At 39.2% G+C, this 22903-nt stretch overlaps 1 protein-coding gene across 6 annotated transcripts in view; it reads left to right on the forward strand.

Annotated features, from left to right (window-relative positions):
- The window catches only part of irx4b (iroquois homeobox 4b), a 134216-nt gene that overhangs the window by 91202 nt on the left and 20111 nt on the right, over positions 1-22903 (forward strand). For all 6 annotated transcript variants that reach the window (XM_064347798.1, XM_064347797.1, XM_064347799.1 and 3 more), the window contains one exon: positions 7067-7104. In XM_064347798.1, the coding sequence (XP_064203868.1) occupies positions 7087-7104 (18 nt within the window). In that variant the 5' untranslated portion in view covers positions 7067-7086. The remainder of the gene's footprint in view (positions 1-7066; positions 7105-22903) is intronic.

Consider the following 22903-nt stretch of genomic DNA (forward strand, 5'->3'; position numbering starts at 1 on the left):
CATGCTATTTGTGTATTTGACTGAATAATTTAGCATAAACAAGAAATGAAAACATTTTGTAAATTGATCTTACAATGTTATGCTTTTCAAGTCACCTCAGAAAGATAAATATTCTAGTTAAATAATGTAATGCTCAAGCCATCCTGTGTGCATATATGTATTGGTATGTGTGTATAGGCACATTAAAGGCTATTCATATGTTTTTTATTTTTAAAATCTTCAACAGACCTTAAGTAGGTACCATAGCACTCAGGAAATGGTCAGAACACTGCACACCCACTGGACTTCCAACAATGACAATGTATATGACTTCTCTTACACGCCTTTGCATCACAGCACAGGCTAGCTTTAGTGTACTGATTTTGGAAAAAAAAAATTTAAACAACAGTTCGTCCTTTTGAGAATCCAATAGTGCATTCATCTTATACAAGCTACTGCAGCATTTAAAAAAAAAAAAATTATTTCACCTTTATTTCACCAGGAAATGAACTATTTAATTATTATTTACAATGGCGGCCTGGCAAGCGACAAAAGCCACTTAAGGGAAGGGGATTTGGGCGAATATGAATGAGCATAATATGAATGTGAATGATGTTGGATTGAGGCTTGAATTCAGCAGTTCACTAATTTACAAATTGCATGTTTTTGGGTGATCACTGAAATTGGAAGTGAGAATTAAGTATTTTTCATCCTAAAAGTAAGAACATTTTGAATGAAAAATGGCTAGAGGAAACAAATCTTAGGGTGGATTAATAGCTGTAGTTTAGATTGAGGCAAGTGATTGATTAATGCCTTATATATGTGTGTATGTGCATGTATAACACACGTCTTGGTATACTACACCGGTTAATAGACAAAGATAATATCTGATAGCATGTAAAAAACCAAACGAATGAATAACAGTAGTTCTCACAATGATCATCAACATTAAATTGTTCAATTTATGTGAAACCCACAGAACCTTAAAAAAAAGAAATACAAAGCTGAATTTTCAGGATGCTACTTATTCTCCATGATGCTATTTCAACTCTTCTCGAGTCTTAACCTGTATTTCAGAAAATGGGACTGTGTTAACAATCAGTATTTTGATCATTTTGAAAGTACGTATTATTGGCTTAGTTCTGGGGAAGTTGGGTTACTGTGCAGTATGTTTTGTGACCGTGGAAATTGGCATCATTTCCCTATTATGTGACACACTGAGTCGCATGGAGCTGTTGGAGATAATAAATGATACGCTGTTTGCTGCATCATTGGTCATGTAGTGTCCTGTGACAGCAATCCCCTGTTGAGGGGAGATGCATGCGATTTAAATTTATGGTCATCCCTAAATAACTCCTCAGCCTGTAAACCATGCATTTATCAGCATAAGACAGCCAGTATCCTTGGAGTTATAAGCACCTAACAACATGAAAGGTGCTTATAAAAAATGTTATTACTTTCTAATAAAGTATGCCAGGCGGTCTATGGTCATTTATCAGCTGGGTTGCCACTCAGACAAAGAGCTTCACCTCAACAGCTTAAGAATGACAAAATAAGAGAAAGATTTTAAAATGTAAGTCCAAAGAAACTAGAATACATGACTGCAATTGGCTGTTTATTGGCATCCTGTCCAGGGTGTATTGCTGTATCGTGCCCAATGCATGCTGGGATAGGCTCCAGCCCTCCTGCGTCCCTGACCAGGAATAAGCAGGTTAGATAATGGATAGATATACCAAAAAGTGATGTTTTATTTTATTCATAGACACAGTTTGGAAGTTAATTTAGATCATCTATGAACTTGCAAAGCTGCTTATTATTATTATGTTTATTTTATTTTATTTTATTTAAAAAAACATTTTTTTTTACTTTAATTACATATCAGTACCTCACCACGTTAGTCACTGTTTGACTATCTAAAAAACTGCTCACCCAAGAGTGATTCACACAGGAAACCTCCCCTTGACATTGATTGCCATTGTTATAATAAACTTCTCTGTCTCATATGGTCTGCTGTACCCCATAATCTGACCTCTGCTCCCTCCCCCCCAGTCCTCCCCAATACACAATAGCATCCCATCTTGCTCCTCAGTGCTGTCGCCACTCATTTTCAGCAGGGAGAGAACCAAATGGCTTTTAAAGGCAGGGGTCACGTTAAATTGTAGCACAAGTGTTATTCCTCAATTATCCACCCAGGGTAAATGTCAACCGCTTCAGGGGTGTGTGTGTGTGTGTGTGTGTGTGTGTGTGTGCACATGCATGTGTGTCACTGGTTTTGGTTTTTCTTTAAGGCCAGCAGTGTCAAGTGAGCATTAATTTTGAGCTCACACACACACACACACACACACACACACACATACACTCTCACAAATGCACACACACACACACACACGCACACACAAACACAGAAACACACACACACACACACACAGAATCAATCCACTACCACCCTCTTAGAGAATTTCCGTCAACATTAGTTCAGTTTTTTTTTCAGAGATACATACATTTGGTTGAGGAAAAGCTGAATTCTGAATTGGTTGATTGACAGCTGAATTCCTCACCCAAGTAACGATGATGATGGCCGTGCCAGGGGGTTAAAAGTGGGAAATGGCCTGCCGTCAGCATTCTTCCCAAACAACCTGGATATTACAGCTTAATAAATGATATCACCGCTAACAAATTGACTTGTATTGAGCCAGGAAAAGATCATGACCTCACTAAAATTTGGACTGCTTCAATAATGGTTCTGAAAACAGACCTCAGAGGGCAGAACCTTCACTCAAGAGGAAGAGCACCCACGTGTGACACGCCAACAGCCCCCCACCCCCTACCCCCCTGCCCTTTCCCCCCCAGCTACCCACGTCCCCTTGCAAAATGAAAATAATTTATTCAGTCAAACGGAGGTACACCACCTTCATGCCCCTTTCAGACATGTTTCTCAGAGATGAGTTTGTTTATAAGAAAGAGGCCGAGAATGGCCTCTGTGTTAGTCTTCGTCATTCCCTTTCACATGAAGAGGATATACAGGACTGGCACTGAATTATGGGGATTTTTGGTCAAAGAAGAATTTTGTGTTATTATTATCATGTGTATTTTCTATAGTTCTGTCTAAATGCTGAAGCCCTATCTAACTACAGTGCAATCATGCCACTTATCATTTATAATTAGCATTAAATGTACAGTTCACATTTTGAGTATGTACTGTAGGTATCATGCATGAGCTAAGTACACATTATTATGAATGGTAACATAGCACTACACAAAGCGCTTTAAATCTAATTTCGGAAAACCTTAAATTGGCTAAACTGTGTGCATCTCAGCAGTCCAACTTCTCATCCCTGTTATGCACAGGTTATGAAAGCTAACATAGCACATTGTAAAATTACACGTCTAGTATGAGATAATCCACTCAAACACATCAACAGACCGTCTCACGTGTGGCTTTATGAGTTTATTAAGCATTTTAATGTCCACATACCTTGTCACACCACAGTACTGTGGGGGAATTACTTGTGGAACAGGGACAATAGCTGACACAAGGCTGCCCTCTTTCTGAAGGCACAGAAAAAGCTGCTCTTTTCATTTGGTTCTCAAAGAGGGGAATTCAGTTCACACCTATTGATAACTGGCAAATATTGTGTTAAAAATAGAGACAAACTACATGGAGTTTGAATGTTAAATGTAGCCAAATGTAAAGGTAGGTTAAGGTTTTATTTTATTTCAATTATTTTTTGGATTTAGGAACATGTATTAGTTAACTGGAGTCTCAAGTGGAGACAGATTGTGCTGCTAAGCCTGCTTTGAAAAAGGTATGTTTTTGCTAATGTATAACATATGCAATATCAGAGGCCTCCTTGTTTTTGCCCCTCAGTTGTATTGTGCTTTACACATTGTACTTTATACATTTATGCATATGAGTTTTGAGGTAATTTTATATTGTAGCTGAGGCACTCCAAACAGTTGCCCCTTGTCATTTTCCAAAAGTGTATACTGAGTATTTCATCATTGGTGTATTTATACATCTAGAAATATCTATATTAAGTTTAAATGTTATAATATGTTTTTACTATCATGGACTTGCAGTGTTATGGCAAGGCACTAAAAATCTTTACAACAATTTATTTTGACTATTAGGCCACAGGTCCTTTTATTGCAGAGCCAAAATGATACAGAGTCATCAATATTAAAGCCAGTTAGGTTATACTTGACATTTATTTGAGAGCTGCAGCATTTCCACAGTATCCTGTGATTTAATTCAGGCTCACTTCATGTGTGTGACTCAAACTATCACCTAAGTGTTGAATGTGATTTCCATGAATGCTTATTGAATTTTGTTCCTATAATTCACTTTAGGTTTATTGACAAAGGGATAACTAAGTTGTGCTTCATAACAGACGGCTGACTCTTGGAAATCGAAAATATAATTAGTCACTGAGGCAAAATAGAATCATCAATTATCATTTGCTTGCGGATGAAGGTTTATCTTCTGGGGGTGAAGAGGGGGCTATATGCAAATGGTGTTGAAGGTATCTGTGGATCAAATCTGTTAACTCAACGCTTCTTTTGAAAACAGTCCAAGAGTAATATGGGGAACATCTGGTATAGGATTTAGCATGATAGTTCATGTTGAAATATTATCTACAGGTAAATGATAGTTTAATTACTAATGTCAAGTGGCTAACTTCGAGAAATAATTTATTAAATCAATGACTATAAACTAACAAATTCTAAGAAAGAACTTTTTGAAATTAAGATATATGTATGTTTGAAATGCATACATACTTTTAGTATTAATGACCTGTAAGATAGTCCTTCTGTATTTCAGACGATATACATTATGTACAAAAAATGTATGTGCACACATTATTAAGTAAAAAGACCTGGAACTTTCTATCTGTGTGTGTGTGTCTATATATGTGAGAGTTTTGTGATTTATTTCTTGCTTGCTATTATTGAGAGTACACATATTTTTCTCCAGTAACATTTACGTTTGTGCTTAACCTCTGAACTATCCTTCAGTCCATAATTACTGTAGCAGCTGTACAGTAATGATCTCCTTGAAAAATAGTCAGACTGTAAGATGGAATGGGGTTTTTTTTAAGTTTGTCTATGCCAACACACTCAAACTTGAAACAAAGTCCACAATTACCCTGGCTTGAATTAACTACTTGAATGAAACTGATTCTTGAGTAGTTTTTAAAACCGACAAGATGTACATCAGTTCTACTAAATAAGCAGAATGCATATTTTACAAGCATGGTTTTGTCCTGTACTATTAAATCTTGCAGGCAGAACACTTAACCTGCCTACAGGTGGCCATGTTAAATGCCTGCTTGGAATGAAAGGACCCCTCTGTTTCTTAGCATATGAAGTCACTACGTACTTTAATACACTGCAGCCCATGGCCGTGTTGGAATCAGCAACTTGCTACTATTGAGTATACAAGTACTACTGAGTATACAAGTTTTAGGGAAGTGTGCTGATTTAGACCTGACCCATGTGTTTTTTCTGCTATCCTGCTCACAGGCAGACACACTGGGATGTTCATATAACATCTACTCCATCTACTGGTGGCAAAAAAATAATGAGTGTATTTACACCACAACACCAAGGTGTAAATGTCTCAGAATCAGGTTAAGTATTTTAACACAAAATCACTTAAAACAAACAACCTGCTTAACAGAAATATCAAAGCCATTGCCGGGATAGCACAGCTTGACCATAATGAAATTATGTCAGTTGACCCTGATGAATATGAATCCATTTTAGTTTCAAAAGGTCACTTCATAACCAAGAATAAAAAGCACATCACTAGGTAAATTCTGCACGGTTGCAATTTGGTTACCTGACGCACAGGCCTAAAGAGAGGAGAACTTTGGGGAGTTGTGATAGGGGCAAGTACTGTGTGTGGGTGCAACTTTTTGAGTTTTTTTTATTATTCATTTGCAAGTGTTTGTTTGACAAATTGGCATTTTCTTTGTTTTATTGAAGATTCGTATTGTTTTGGAGTTTTTGCACAATAAAAAGAGGCTGTTTCCTGTCTGGTGATGTGATCAGTGGCCACCCCCAGCCCTGCATCACACACTGTAATAGTTAACTTGTTCTCTCACTACTGTCTTTCACTACTGAGTTCCCATCTGCTAATAGCATGACCAGACAGGTAAATCACTTTGTGATCATTGCGTGTGATCCTTTGGAAACCAACTTTCTTAATTTCATGATTGCATACAGTTTCCTTGCTTGATTTTCTGTGCGATAAAAGGGTAAATGTTGTAGATTACTGTGTGGATTTGCATGAAAAATTCAGACGGGCACCGTGGTCAAAATCGAGAGAGGTATTATCACTTTTATCTTTGGGGACTTTTAAATGACTAAATGACTTTTTGCCTTGTAGGCTGCAATTCTGAACATTTAGTGGTCAGCCCAAAATGTGAGGAAACAAAATGTTTCGTCATCTTGGCATATTTAATATAGTGATCAAATGCAGAGGTGGAAAGGTAAAGGTCCTGCCATGTGTTTCTTCCACCACCCATGGACTCAGCCAGCTGATTTCACTATTTAATTCTTCCTCCTGGCTGAAGAACTGTGCTAATGAGCAAATCCAGGCGACTGGAACAAAATACTGTAGAGGACTTTTACTTTCTGGACCTGGATTTTCCACCTCTGGTCAAATGTTAGTTGGCAGCTGTGACTAATGGCCTTGTCATGTTGATGTTTATTTCCCATTGTAGGCATTGTGAATCAAATGCAGATTTGTTCATATTCAGGTTTTCACTCACAATGCCTGCAACAGGAAATAAACAACAAACTATTTTAATGAATAAATGACAAAGGGCATGTAGATAGAATCGATTTAAAATGCATCCATATGTGCATTCTCTGCTGATAAATCATTTCAGTGTGGTGCACAGTTTATTAAATACAGGTAAAAACATCCTGTATGTTAAGATGTTCTATATTTTGTTGTGAAATTGGTCTCTGTCTTTGTAAAATCCACACTTAGTAATGTGCATGTTGAGTTATGAAATGTGAGTGAGCATGTGAATAAGGGGAATGGAGTTTCCGTGACATGGAATTTCATCTTTTTCAGGTGGTTAATTGTGGTTGGACATGAAGTTTTCTGGACTGGTAAGTCTGATTTTCCTCAACGTCGCTGGAAAATGTGCACCATAGAGAGCTGAAGTGTGCGTTAATGACCTTTCTCAAACACACCTTCTGAACACCACCGTTTCAGCACGATATCTGCCTTTCTTGTGTTTTGATTGGTTCTTCCTACGTTTACCAGATGCACGCACATACACACACACTGAGGTTAAAACCTAATTAAAGCTTTAAAACAATTCATATTAATATTTTACTATCTTATGATATATTTAAAAAAAATTCTGAAGACCAGGAGAAATTAAACCAACCTGCAGTCATACAGTCAACCAGCATATAATTGACATTTCATTCGAAGTTCTGGTTTTCTTCTCAAAAAGAAGTGTTTACCGAGCTCACTAAACTGTTTGAAAAAAAAAAATTATAAGTCAATGTTTAACGTATAAGTAAATGTAGAACATATGTCGGACAGACTAGTAGAATGCTACCTACTCTTAACTGCGTGTAACAGATATATTCAACCCCCAAGCACCTCACTTCCAGTGATTGATCAGTTGTGCAATTAAACCTGATTTAACCACTCACAACCACTTACTGCACTTATTAGTGAGAATAGAAGAGGCTGACATTAGCTGTCACCCATGTCTGTGATTGATGATCTTGTAGGTCCATATTTGTTCAGACTATTGTCTTGATGCTTGTAGCCAGCAGCAGAAGCTGCCTCAGACAAAGCAGTCTACTGTTAATTCGAAGGCCTAGAGTTGGCAGCCATATTTTTTTAATGTTTGAGGAGGGACAAAACTATTATGTGGGAGGGAAGGAGATTTGTTAGTGCACTGGCCCTATTAAACCTTGGGGTTTTTTTTTCTCCCCCAGGCCCATGACAGTTCATAGAGAGGGTGGGCGGGGACACTGTGTTTTCCACTTCGTGAGTGACAGCTAAAGGGAAAAAGGCCTGGGCCTTCTTTTCTCTCAGCCACACTCTTATAGTGAATTTTGATTATAAATTCTAACATTATGTTAGGAGGCAGATAGGAGGCACCTAGATGGCCAGAACGGCCTGCTCTCTCCGGCATTTGTCATTTATGTTCTACTGTTCGTATGCCCTAAATTGAAATATAAAATCAGAAGGCAACATTCCACCCCCCTAGGATGGCATTTTGTTTAATTTATTTAACACAAATGTAGACATACACTTTCATTAAGGTAAAATATTCTTGGTAATAATAATAATAATAATAATGGCACACAATGGCAAATGCTGTGAAGACCTCATAATTCTTATTCTTACTATGATTTAATGGACCATACAGTCTCCAACAAAACATTAACCACATACAATTGCATAGTGTATCAATAATATGACAACTAGGACCATGATGGGCAATGATGGCTTCAGTGATAAACTTGACTGAACCAGTCAGGAGAGGCTATCACAAGCTGTCACGTCACAGATAAAAATGAGCCACTAAATTTTCATTTTTATTTCTCTTGAGATATTCAGTACATGACCTCTGTGACAGTAGCCTCTGGGTTCTTGAGAGAAGGTGTGTGTGTGTGTATGTGTGTTGTATATATACATGTAAATGACCAATATTTCATCTATATAATCTGTATAAAAGCTGATTGCTGACTTTGAGAAATATCAAGAATATCCGGAAGAATCAACCAATAATTAAAAATTTCCTCAGCCGCAATTGATAAATTGGCAAATTGTGCCTTCCTGCTTGGTATATGTAGTTCTTTGATATTTCTACTTTTCATGATTGGACAGCCGGTGGATTGCTGGTTGGGCCCATGGGGTACGTTTCGCAGGTGGAGGGTGGGGGTTGCAGGTTTACCAGCTGCTTGTTGTGATTAAAGAGGAAAGTAGACAGCAGTACTCAGGAGGGAGTGTACAGTACGCATAAAAGAAATGCAAAAAGGTGTAGTGCGTAATAAAAGTGATTTAAAACAAAACGGCTAAAGGAAAAGGTGTACTCCGGGGTCCGAGTTATTTATTTCTTTATTTACGTAGTCATTTATATATACAGGCTGCCTCTTTTATGCAAGGAGATTGGGGCCTACAACTTTGCTATTCACTGTATTCTCCTTATAAAATATGGTCATCTTTCTGGAAATTTCTTCTGTGATAACAATGGTATGTTTCTTTCTTTTTTTTTTTTTTTTTTGCATGTCAGCTTCTGATGATTTTTTTCTGCAGTACCACAGATGCCTGTTAGCTCAACGCTGTCTGTTGTGGTTGTATCTGCGGGTTTTCCACGGGTTTCCCTGAGGGATTGGCATTAAAGAGAAGGAAGAGACCAGAGAACGGAGCTAGTACTGAGTTTAGAAATGCAGTACATTATTAATGGAATGCCTGCTCCAATTAGACCAGCAGTAAGTAATAAGGACAACTTCACTTCACTGGGGACATGACCGAGTCACTTAATTGTTGACTAATAATTGCCCAATGAACGTCTTTCTTACTGTGGGTTTCTTGCCGGGCTGACAATGAATTAGTAATATGGGTGATTTATTATGGCCATCCCCTGGTAAATAATTATAAACAGATTTAAACAAATTCTTAAAAATGAAATTTACAGCTGTACATTAGTGGTTCTGAACGTGCTGTGGTTTATCTTCTCTACATTATTGTTTTTCCCACCAGTTTTATGCTTAATGTAGTAATCAAAGTATTGACTTTTCCATGTCTCTCTATGACCTTCACTCATCTGTCTTGCTCATTTATAGCGTTTGCTCCAGTTTGCATCTTGTGCGTGGGTCTCAGTGGCTGCATAGAGCACGGTCACACACCGCAGCAGGTATTATTAAATTCTGAAGCAAGAGGGCGCCCTGCCACGTTCACAGTTTGCCAAAGCAATCAAAACGGGCTCATGTCAGTGTGAAAAACCCATTTGTGTTCTAGAACAAAACATGGCCGCTCTTATAATAGGCTGTACAGCCAGCCATGCAGAGCAAGACCTCATCATGAGCAAAGTTAGTTGGAGGTTTAATGCATTAATCTTGAGTGTGTGTGTGTGTGCGTGCGTGCGCACGCGGGGTTGTTTGGAGGGGCTTTGAATTTAACTTGTTATGGTCAAAATGCTTTATGTTGTTTATGACATTAAATCTTTTATGAGAAATTCACCTAACAAATTAATCAGAAATACAAAATAATTCAGATGATCTTATTGAATTAACAGTTAAGCCAAGGCATCTTGGTGTAACCACTAGTATTTAACTCATTACCTGACAAAGTGATGTCTTCTCTTAATACCCTTTCTTTTTTCTTGGCATAATTTAAATTATGCTCTCTGAATTATAAAAATTATATAAAAGTTATAGTGAGTTGAATGTTTTATAGCTGTACCTGACTATTTGCCCAAGTTTGAAACTTTCAGTTGTCCTTAATGGGAAAGTCTCTTCCCTCTCCTCTGCCCTGCCCACTGTTCTGAGCCTGACAGCTTTCACTTTAACATCCTGGCTCTGCGCTGCATCGTGTCTCATTGGCTGTTACCAGAGGGGCTGGAATCTGAAGAATCTGGCTGCCAATCACATTCAGCACAACATTTTCTCAGACATCATGTATTTATTTAATGTATTTATTTCATTTGTTCATGTTTATAGCATTTTTATTGCTCGTAGGTTTTCCTACTGTCCGGATTTTTAGATTTTGCAAAAAGCCCATGCATCTGAATCTGGGTATTCTGTTTTTGAACACTGGCCCTTTAACTAAGTAAGAAACCAACTAACTGACTTAATTCATTAATTAATTACTTGGTTGTAAGCTACAGATGGATCAATACAGAATTCTCTGTTTGCTCATCCACTATTAACAAGCATTGCATTGCCCATTATGAGCTGGTTGATATGTTGATATTCAAATTATATTGTGTATCATTTGAAACTCAGTAGAGAGTGGTAGTCTTTAGAAGTTTAAAAGAATTCTCTCAATGCAGAAAGATTTCAGTGTAGTAAGCTATTGGAGTTATCACTATAATTCTTTTCATTGACATACATAATTTTTGAATGCACCTGAATCCATGAACAATTCAAGTCACAATGTTCTTTGTTATATTTTTTTCAGTGAGTAGTCATTTATTTATTTATTTATTTATTTGCTAATTATAAAATCAATCAATTTTCATGTTGAAATTAAAAAATTGTTCCTTGCTCTTTCTGATATTCACCAAAGTCAAATAGTTTCCTCTCGGTAGTATAAAAATACTTTGCGAAGATGTTTTTAAGAAAAGTTTTTAAGACGTGAAGCGTCAGCGAGGCATTCCCAGCATTCCCTGTGTGAGTTTGTGTGGCCGGTCTCAGCATTGCCTCCGCACTCCTTTATTCTGCTCCGTTCTCAGGCTCCCAGATCATTTCATGGTCTCGTGCGCTAATTCCCCTCCCTCCGCTTAGCGGTGCGCTGCTGTACGCGGCTCTGAATGAAGAGGACATTATCTCCCAGTCCTCAATGCGTCCAGACCTGCACACTCAACATGTCCAGTGCCTGATATATTGATCCATCTCCATAATGACTAACAGCATCCTATTGAAAACTGTTCACACAAGTTAATGTAAATGCCCACGCGATTGAGAAATTAGGCTATGAGCTCTGCGCAGGTTCTGGTCGGCTGAATTGCAATTTGCTCATAATTAGCCCTAACAGCAGTAAAAGTCAAGACTCTTTTTCTTAAATTGTATTTTCCGTAATCCATACCACCCCATAAAAAAACCAAGTTATCCCCCGCCTCCACATTTTAGAATACTTTTCTCAGTACTTTTAATCCTTTCCATTATTTTATTATTATATTTTTCCCAGGCAGAACTTATAATTAAAATATGGAGGATTACACAGAGACAGAGCCATCGCACAAATATGCCGTATGGTCCAAGTGTGTACAGCTATATGTTAACAATCAACCGCATCTGAGTTATGGCAGAAACTAGAGACAAATCCAGCAACTACAGACGGAAAAGAACTTCTGTTCCTACTTCTGGACTAAACTAAGCAGGGGGGGGGGGGCTGTAAAGGGATTAAATGGTGAATTAGTTTGTGTTTTACAGGGTTCACTTCGCTGCTCCACTGAGCCTCTCTGTCAGGCCACTTCTGTCACCTTTTCTTGTTTCAGCGGCTGGAAGATTTTGCCATTCATGCTTGGCGTCACTCTCCAGGTTGAGAGGGCAGAGTGGGGGGGCCCAGTGGAGTTTGGGGGCGATGAGAATGCGCGGAACAATGCCAGCTTCCCAAAATGCCCCTCTCAGAACTGGCGAATTGTGAAAAACCGTGTTGCATTGGGAGGCCCCGCCCGCCCCAAGCCCACCCGCCCCAGCGCCCCCCCGGGCTCCCTGAATGCATTTTTGTTTAAACCCCTCTGGTGGATGTTTGCTTGGCAGGAAAGGAAGGAGAGGGTGAGACGATGCTGCCAGAATGGCGCTTCGTAAGCCCGCAGAACATACTTTGATGGCTCCTTCGCGGGGGCGCCGTGAAAGCCAAACGGCTCAAGTCCACCGCCCCCCCACCCCCCCACCCCCCCGTTTCTGCCACACAGAGATAACCAGATTTCTCTAAAGAGTATGTGCTCTTTTGACAGTCTGCAATACCTCATTAATTCACTCACAACAAACGCCATTGTTCCAAAAGTGTTTGAAATGCGAATAGGGGACCGGGGCCTTTTCCAATCCCGTCAATCACGGCTAGCATTTCACTGGCCGTTGCCATGGCGGGGGCCAAAGTTCACGGAGACGCAGAATGAGAGCCAACAAAACAAGAATAAAGACTTATTTGAGATGCTCTTTTTTAAAGGACATCTACCTTACACAAAAACATGACAAGTAAATGTAGCCAAGTTTGGACAATGTGGCGGTGCTGAGAGGGGGAGAGAAAGAGCATTTGAAAACCAAACAGGCTTATAAAAACTTGACCCAGGAGTCTCTGGGAAAAAAGCATGTGAATGGGCCCCTGCTGGGGCTGTGCTCCTCCTCTCCTGTGTTCTCCCGGGGTGCAGCTCCTCGTGGGTTTTAACACACGCCGCTGTGTCACCAGTGCCCGCTCGGTGCTGTTGGCCCGGCTCAGGCCCACGGAATGCTAATAGCCGAGGACGAGAGTTTGCCCTGTGGTAACTGTCACAGTCAAAAAAGACAAGGGGGTTGGGAAAAGGTTGCCAGATTCATGTTGGAATCGGAATGCAAATTGACAGCTCTTGTGTCGAGAGGAAATGCTGAGAAGTCATCTAGGTTACAGGGCAACCAGTGCTATTCTCTGGGAGTGAATGATCAGCGTATTGATTGATAATAGTCACTTATGACTCATGTTTACGCATGAAAACATGATTTATTTCAAAAATCCATGTTTTGTTTCATTGATTTGTATATTTATTTTTGGAAAATTAAATGATTATTCACCTAATTGGAATAATCACCAGTACACACAAGACAGTGGCTTAGAATTCACACACAAGTCAAAGTGTTTGGAAAAACTTATCATATTAATATTGTTATGATAATTAACCTGTCCTTACTATTTCAAGGTCATCATTGCTGCTCTGAAAATATCTTTTAATTTGTTCCCAGACATACATGCTGATTTGTTATTTGAATTGGAGGGAAGAAATAAAAGTTTTAATGTCAATTAAAATCCATCCTGTAGGTGTAAATAAATAGTATATATAACAATAATGTATTAACAAATATAAAAATCTATTTAATTTATGGTTTGTGTCATTAAATTGAAAGCAATGCATGCAAATTGACTTTTTAATTTAGTTTACAAGGCAAACTGGGGACAAAACATATGCATACATAAAGCATAGCTGTATGGCACATGAAAATAGTTAAATAATAAACAAACAAATATATTCTGCCAGTCTTGTGATGACACATGCTCAGACATTTGGATAATAAACCTGTACGTTTCAAATGTTTATCAAACAATAGAATGAATGCGATTCAGAGGTTCTGAAATAAATCTCCTTTATTTACTCCCCTCAATGACGGCCTACTTCTGAATAAGGCCTCGCACAAAGAGGAGATTAGTCAAGTCACTCAGATCCTGGTGTAGCTTCCACATCACTGCCTCTTTTCTGCCCTTCAAAACTCTGCTTATTAATTAATGTCTTAGGCAATGTATGTGTTCTTAGCCTGTCCCTGCACTCTCACAGTCACGTAGTGGAGAGTCGCTGTAAATGTAACGGTTTTTGGATTTTGCTCATTTACTCTGAAAATATTTCGCCTAGCAAGATAAAATTTGACTTCAAACTGCTTTGAGATGTCAGTAGTCATTGGCCATTTTAATGAAGTTTATAACGTAATCGAATTGGATACAAATAAAACCAAAGTACACACAGTCTGATGTTACATTCATACCACCTAGTCGGTATACTTGAAACAGAGATGCGGAATAATTGTAACAGTAAATGCAAACGGCCTATAATGTGCGTATGCAGATTTTTTTCTACGCGTACTAATGTTAACCAATAAAAAACATTTCCAATGGTAACGCAAGACCTGCCACATCCTCAGTTTATGAGGAATGTGGCTTTATTTATGAATGAAGACTGCCTGTAAACATTGATGCACAAGCAGCTTCGTAACTTATTGTGAAGTGAGTTGTGGTAACATCCGAATCGATGAAAAAAACTGCTTTTGTTTGTGTCTTAACACCCAGGTAAGCTTTTACAAAGCAAGTTTTTCAACACCATCCCTAGTGTCCCTAATCTCCAAAAGTGAAGCCCTCTCCATGACCTCCCTGGGTACCAACGCTCTCATTTTCTCTTTAGACGGCATTCTGTAAACAAAAGCAACTGCAAAAAAGCACATTATTTTGCAACTCACAGGCAGCAAAACTGTAACAGCTGTTACATTTATACAGCCGGGGACATCGTGGTTTTTTTTTTGGTCACCTAGCATCCAGTTCCCACAAGAATACACTCCGAAAACCATACTAACTTTTCAAGGACAGATAACTATGTATGCAGTTAACTTTGACGTTGAAGGTAGATTCAGTGATGACTGCTGATTGACACAGATTGCATTAAAAAGGCTTTTTCCCATCGATCAAAACAGTTTCGTCCGATCCCTTAATCTGATCACTTCAGTTGAAAAAGATGTCCATGTCCTGCGTGCTTAGACATGCTGCTTTCTCTAAGAAAAAGAAGGCACAAGTCTGATCTTGATTAAATTCAGGAAGTTTATTCAGTTTTCAGGCAGCTGCACGGCATAAGTAATGTGAGTCTCCTAGTGTTCCCAGAATAGTTTAACAATGTAGGAATTTGTAACTCTAAATTCCTTTCTTCATCTTCAGGGATGGGAATTTACAATTTTCTGTGTTACATCCTTCCAATGGTTCTAACCTCCACCACGAGCTGCCTGACATCCAGACATCTGACAGAGACAAAGTCGTGTAGTGGACTATTGCAATGTCTGTGACTTCATGAATTAGCGGCAGCATGTCTGAATTATCACTGTTCATTTCCATAATGAACTCCGTAAACAAAAACAAAACAAAAAAAAAAAACTGAAGGGTTGAAGAGTCTCCTTTGTCTACCTGGAGCAGCCTCCACTGATGTGAATATGCATGTGTGTGTGCGTAAATGAAGGAAGTGGCTCATATGGGCTTAGGTGGGGGCTCTTATCTCATCCAATCACGGGAATTGAGGAAGACCCTTGAGCTCTCTGACATCTTAAAATTTCAACAAAAAAATTCTAATTTTGACCCCTGTCAACATGTGAATGGAGGTCAAATCAGATCCAAACATTGATGCACCAACCAAAAAAATAAATAAATAAATAAAATACAAATTGAGTTGTGTTTTTTTTTTCAGAATTATGTTTCCACTCAAAAAGGCAACAACAGCTGCTAAAAGTACTGCTTGAAGTACAATGGACTGCGTCACTTTTTAATGGTGGATGCTTCAGTGTTTATATCCGATCCTTCCCTGATTTTCACAAAGACTTTCTTGATTCAATTTGATGCAAACAAATAGTTGTTTCATATTTTCATGTACCTGTCTGTATATAGGGGAAGGCAAGAGTAATCAATCTTCTTCAGCAAGAGTTGGGCTGAAAATGTTGCTGCATAGCTGCCATGGGACTATAACACAAGGAAATTGAATGTGATATTTGATTGACACTGACAGTTCCACACCACACTGTGGAGCCTTTTTGACTCACTCCCACACACACGGAAAGCAGCACACCCTATTGTAGATAAGAGAACTTACTCAGGAAAGTTCTTTTCAACACCTTTTCCAAAGAGCTCACACAGCTGTTCCACATCACTGCAAAACTGCAATGTTCAATGTCAGAAAAATCCATATTTTTCCAGTTATTATGTAAATATATTTTTCTGTTCCCTTAACCCCTTCAGTGTTGGGGATGCACCTGATTTTACTCATATAATGGCATTTTAAAATAAAGAATGTTGAAATGAAAGAAGTAGGTGAATATTAGTGAGACTAATTAGTGAAATCATGGCTACGAATAACTATACAAAATTTGTATTGTACCTTATCAGTCCTGTGTTTTGTAATTGTTCCAATGACCGTTTTTATGCACTTATTGTACATCGCTTTGGATAAAAGCGTCTGCCGAATAAATGTAATGTGATGTAATGATATTTTACCTAAACTGTATCACATATGACAAAACTGATATGAGTAGCACTTACTTTCCATCTAAGAAGACAAAAAGGGCAATACAGGGCATCGGCCAGTAGACACACGCTGGCCCTCTCGGTTGAAACCCCAGCCCTGGCTTCAACCCTAGCCTGAGAACTACCACTCCCACAAAACACCCCAAAGCCCTGCTGCCAGGCAGGGGCTAGGGACAAGCAAAATTGATGTCAAACAAGAGGGCAAGAGCTGTGATTTATAGCTTCGAGAGCTGACCACAAGCTCCTCGGAGGCCTCCACAATTACCCAAATGCTCCGGTTGTTATTTTCTCACCCTTACAAGCGGCGGCCATGTTTAAAGGGCCTGATCCGCACGTCTTCTCGGACCGCTCTGTCCACTTAAAGGACCATTAATCACGGCCCAGTTTATAAATCACAGAGCCCAGCTGACAAAAGTCATTATCGGGTCAGCAGGGGCTGAGCAGAAGTGCTTAACCAATTCCCAGGACCGGATGTGATATATGCTTTGCTACCTCCAGCGAGCACATTCATCATCATTCTCAGACTGAGGCTCAGTGGAGCACAGGGGGCTAGCGAGTGAATCTTAAACAATGTGTGGAGGTAAAACCTGGATATATGGTGCTGGGGTCAGTTAAATCCCACAATGCTTTTTTTGCCAAGTCTGGAAAGTTATTCCAACTCTTTTGTACTGTCACTTACTCACCTGATGGGAGTGTATTGAGCCAAACCAGTGAGGTTTAGCAGAGCAGGCTAGGCTGGTTTTATATTGTGGTGGTTGGCCTGTGGCATAGCATGATACATGAGAATGCACAAAAGGAGAGCTCTATGTTGTGGTGCTAGTCTGAACAGAAAATGGTCTGAATAACCTGAACATAAAGAGGAAATATTGTTCCACAAAAAAATTAATTAAAAAGGAAAAACCTTGCAAGGAAAAAGGCGCTGAAGTGCTTAATTGTACACTGAAACAGTGCATTGTGCATTTTTGTTACCTTTCACTGAATGCCGTAATGCTTCTGAACCTGACAGTCCCACTGCCAGCTGTCTCTTCTGAGAAGACATTTGACAACTTTAAACAAATGGCTATTTTATGAAAACAGAACCCAATTCCTGATTGCTATTAATTCTCCATTATAGGCTTCAGTAGAGCAGAGAATCACCTAACATTAAACCATTATATTATAATTTGCATTGTACAATTTTGCATGTCCCTGGGTTAAAAATAGTAATAGTTATAATAAGGCCATGTCTTACAGTGTTGGTTGAGCCTCGAGAGAAACTATTAGCCTAAGGTTCAGAGACAAGCCCCACAGTCCGGTATAAAATGCTGATACAGACCCTAGCCATGGACCAGGATTATGCACAGTTGACCATGTTCCAGGACACAACACCTAGGAATCAAACCTACAACCTTACAGGTGCAAACCCAAAGCCCAGAGCCTGCTTCTGCCAGCTGCATATGAGATGCAATCCTCTGGCAGTAGAAATACAACCTATAATGCAGAAGATAAATAATCCAATAACCCAAACTTTCAGCAGTGAGCCCTTTTCATGTTATGCTGCACATTCATTTCTTCAGAATTCTCTTTAAACACCCTGTTAGTAATATGGGATTAGTCTAGCTATACATGCTATTCCTCATGAATATTAGAGAAAAATATACAATGTGACAATATATTTACACATTGTCAAATACAGTATTTATTCAGGTGTACTTTGTTTCATTTATTAATTGATAGTATCAAGTTTTTGATGATTTTCGAAGATCTGTTGAATTAGTCTCTTTTTTACTTGGTACGGTACAATAAGAATGTATTGTAGAAGTAACCTCAGCTATTGTTACTCAGTAGTATTGAGTTATTTACATAATCTACCCTGATCATATCCTAATACATATAAAAGATAAAGTCTGATTAAATATATTCAAAAAGGCTAAACAAAAGTGTTTTCGTCCAGAGATGGGTCAAAATACAAATGATGTATAACTAAGTAATGAGACGTGTGTGTGGTCTGTGGGTCTGTCGTGTGTGTGTGCGCGTGTGGCGTGCAGTGCGTGTGCGTGTGTGGTGGTGTGTGTGTGTGTGTGTGTTGGCGTATGTGCGTGTGTGTGTGTGTGTGTGTGTGTGTGTGTGTGTGTACATGTGCGTGTGTGTGTGTATGTGTGTATGTGTGTGTGTGTGTGTGTGTGTGTGTGTGTGTGTGTGTGTGTGTACAGGAGACAGATTACAGCTCATTACCTACATTCATAATCAGCAGAGATCAAGTTCTCATGTTTCCAGAATGCTCCCTGCATCCACATGAGGGTAACAGTTTTAGCGGAGCTTGCTAATGAAATAAAAAGGTGAGTCCGCTGCAAGTTTTACTGCACAGGGCCTCTGAAACGCGCAAATGTTTCCTCACAAGACCTCATTGCATTTTTTTTTGTCTCTGCTTCGCAGAGCGTGGAGAAAATTAACTTTCCGCCCACTTCATTTTTCTCCTGAACACGAAGTAATGATTTCCTGCCAGTATAATTACAAAGCTAACATCTGATGGAGTCAGCATCCTTCATGGGGTGGCGGCGGGGGTGGGTGGAGGGTGCAGGGCCATCCCATTCACAGGCATTAGACCTCATTACCAGCTTGACTGCAGAATTATTACATCTTGTAATGGGGCGGTGAGGTTTATATACAGATTGCCTGGGCTCTCGGTAATATTGTAATTACAGGCTTCGTTGGTTTGTCACTTATCACAATGTGCAGGGGGAAGCAAAAAAAAACACAAGCAGATGAAAGACCCTTTCATTAAGCTGTAACTCTATCAGGAGATGGGGGGAGGACACACCCCCCCCCCTTTTTTTTTTGACCCACAAAACTGAAATGAGCTGCTTGTGTTGGTGGGGGCATCTATTATCAGCTGACAAATGGGATTTCATTCATTTAACCCCCCCTATCTATTACTGTAAAGAAAATATCTATGAAAGGGCTGCCTACTATATAATTCCAAACTCTGCTTCAGTTATCTATTGGCTAGCTGTTTAATAAAGCACCCATCTGCCTGGATTAGACCATTGATTTAATTTGCCTCTTGTTGGTTAACATTACGTATTATAAAAAAAGATTTTGAAAAAAAAATAAAACGCCTCCTGTGTGCTTGAGTGGGAATCTGTGTGTATGCTGGACTGTTATCCTTTTAGTCTTTGTAGTGAAAGAAATAGATAAAATCAATAGCTGGCTTCAGGTTTATGAGACAACATTATGAGGCATTTCTATCTTGACAGTCAACAAAGGTTGCGCATCATACTCAACACACAAATCTATACCAAATAAAACTCCTGGACCATAAATTAGAATTTCTTTTCTGAGATCAGAGATTAGCAGGAGTTCCTTTTTCCGATATTTGGACCCTTTGCCTTTCTGCCAGAAGTGAGTTGAGTGGGAGGAAACTGAAGCTATGGATAGATTATCACAGTTACATGCTTTAAATCTCACCGATAGCTGTTATGGCCAAAGTGCACCCCAGGTAAACAGGCTAAATAATTTGTACAACAGACCTTGTTTGACCGCATATAAGCTGTAAAACTATTGTTATATTAACTATTATTACAGGATATTTACATAATGTTAAACTAAGTATTCGCAGTATCATGTCAAACACTCAGTATTAGGCTTACCATAATTGAACTACTCTTGTTCAGGCAAGCAATTATTTCTAACTGCTACTGTGGCATGGGAAATCTTTGTTCTACTGTAACTGCTGTTATCTGCTCCTGAATGACCATTGACAAACTGCTCTGTTCATTTATAATGCTTCCCTCCTCTCATCAAGATGTAGGAGGACACAGTTGTTTTTAGAGTTCTTTACAAAGAACAGATCAATATTGGTGCTCACAGATGCAAACTATTGTACTAGAGAAAAACACATCAGTGCATAAATAAGATTTATTGTGCTTCCCTTGGCTCTAGTCATCAGTTGATGTTTTTTTTCCCACATTCACTATATGGTTAACCCAAAACAAGCATGACAAGTGGTTTTTTCCATGCATTGTGTAATTTAAATTATATTGAGAAGAGGTCTTTAAAAGGGAGAAAAATGGATTAAAGGTCATAGGTCACTAGCTGAAGATGATACTTGTCAGTGATCACTTATTTGGGTAATATTGTGTTCTTCTTGGCCAATTGGTTTTTGCGATTTCAAGTGGTTGAAGAGGACCTGCTACAGGGAAGCACAGATGTTTTTATTAGCAGTCCTGAGTGGGTGGAGCTTCATTGTTGTTCGGGTGTTCTGTCCTTGTTCTGTTTCATCCTTGGCGAATGATGTGCATTGTTTTGTAGTGAAACCCCCATATATTCTTGTGTTGTTCCCCCAGTGTGTAGAATCACATTTTTCCTTTAATGATGCCCAGTGTACCCTCCTCACAGTGCTGTCTCCACAGGGCTATCGGCCTCCATTTTATTAGTCTAGGAAAATGAGATGAACTGTTGTTTCATGATCATGGATTCCATATTGGTGATATCTGCTTGCTCCAAGATACTGATCTTGGTGCACCTGTTTCCCCAGCTGACTCTGAATTTGGTTTTACACTGAACAGATTTCTGTGTGAAAAAATATAAAAGATTTGAAGCGTTGGACATTGTATCGATTACTTTTCGTCTTCGTACTGTGGTTTTGCATTCTTATTATAATCTTACCGGCATCTCTGTTCTTCACATGGACATTTGTGTAGCTTCTGGGCTAGGAATCTGCGCAGGCTCTTCTCTCCCCGTGCATTGGCAGTCATTTGAGCCTAACCAGGGACTGAATTCCCCTGGCGCTCATAGTCAATAATCTGGTATTTAAGTAAAATGCTATGTGTTAACCCTGGCCAGCTTGTGGCTCTGCCCATTATTGATCAGATACGGAAAAGAAAAAAAAAAAAACCTCAGAGATATTTAATTACACAAAACGACACAGATGTTTAAGCATCTTTTTGTCCGTGATGGGATCAGAGTTGGCGTGGAGTAGCAAGAAATGTGTCTCCCAGAGGAGCCATCTAAGAGAATTACACAGTAGTGGCTTTCACTGGAAAGGGCTTTTTGGAAGGGAGTTTTATTACCCTGCAGTCGAATCGAATTAGAATAGGCTGCCAGTCACGCCGTCGCCAATAACCAACATGGCAGAAATAGCTCCGAAGCCATTTGTGAGCATCGACCGCACTGTAGCACTTACAACCTGAAAAGCAAGGCAGGTAAAACACTGTTTAATTTTACCCATTAAAGAGCAATCAGTCGGTACAAACAGAATGTCTTGTTTAGTTTTAAACGACTTTTTTCAGACAATATCATTGTAATTTGACTTGATGGTAATCACACCGACTGGCTTGTTAAATATCCGCCTGATCATTTAAAGGTGCAACTCAGCCAAATTAGAAAGGGAAAGAAAATCAATCACATTACTCACATGAGTAAAGCTTTTATGCCTTGAGTTCATTTGAAATATTGTGAATGAATCATAATTTAACCAAGAAGCAAACTTTAAAAAAAAAAAAATAAAATAAAAAACTCAGATAGGTCTATTGTAGTCAGTCCTTCTTTTTTATGCAAACAGAAAATAAATTAGGAGGGTATGGAAGAGGGTCTTCAGCCTGTGAATGAATTATAATATTAATGTGATGACACAAATTTTCTTGAAATAATAGCAGGCAGAATGAAATGCAGTAAAAAAATTTAAATAAATAAAAAAACAAACACACATTCCATTAATTACACATGCCTATCAATGTTCCTATTAGCAGAGTGACAGTCTCCTCTTTGATTGATTGTGTGTTTTTCATGCACCAAGCACAATAGGAACATATAGACCATGTGGCAGTGGCATTTGCCAAGGCGACTGCGGTTGTCCCAACCAGTTTCAAGTCATTAGCGTCAAGATCCTTGTGCGTGAATGATGACTGAAATGGACTCTGAAACATAAAGAGAGGCTTGGGAATTGCAGCCCTGGTGGGCAATCTGCCTGGATGGACAGAGGGGTGAGGGGGGGTGAGGTGATATTTCAAGGGCTGGGGCTGGTCAGATGGTCACGTCACGGAAGAGGCACGCCAGCACTCAGGGGCCCACATAAACAGGGACTTGAGGACTGCAGGTCTGGGGGCCACTGGTGTTATAAGGGTCATGTGAGGTGATGATCACATGGTAAGAGTGGAACACAGGGAGAGTGGATGTGAGTGGAACTTTTAGGAGAGTTATTCAGGGCTGGGGTTCAGG

This window comes from Anguilla rostrata, chromosome 8 (genome assembly GCF_018555375.3).
Source record: "Anguilla rostrata isolate EN2019 chromosome 8, ASM1855537v3, whole genome shotgun sequence".
NCBI classification, from domain to species: Eukaryota; Metazoa; Chordata; class Actinopteri; order Anguilliformes; family Anguillidae; genus Anguilla; species Anguilla rostrata.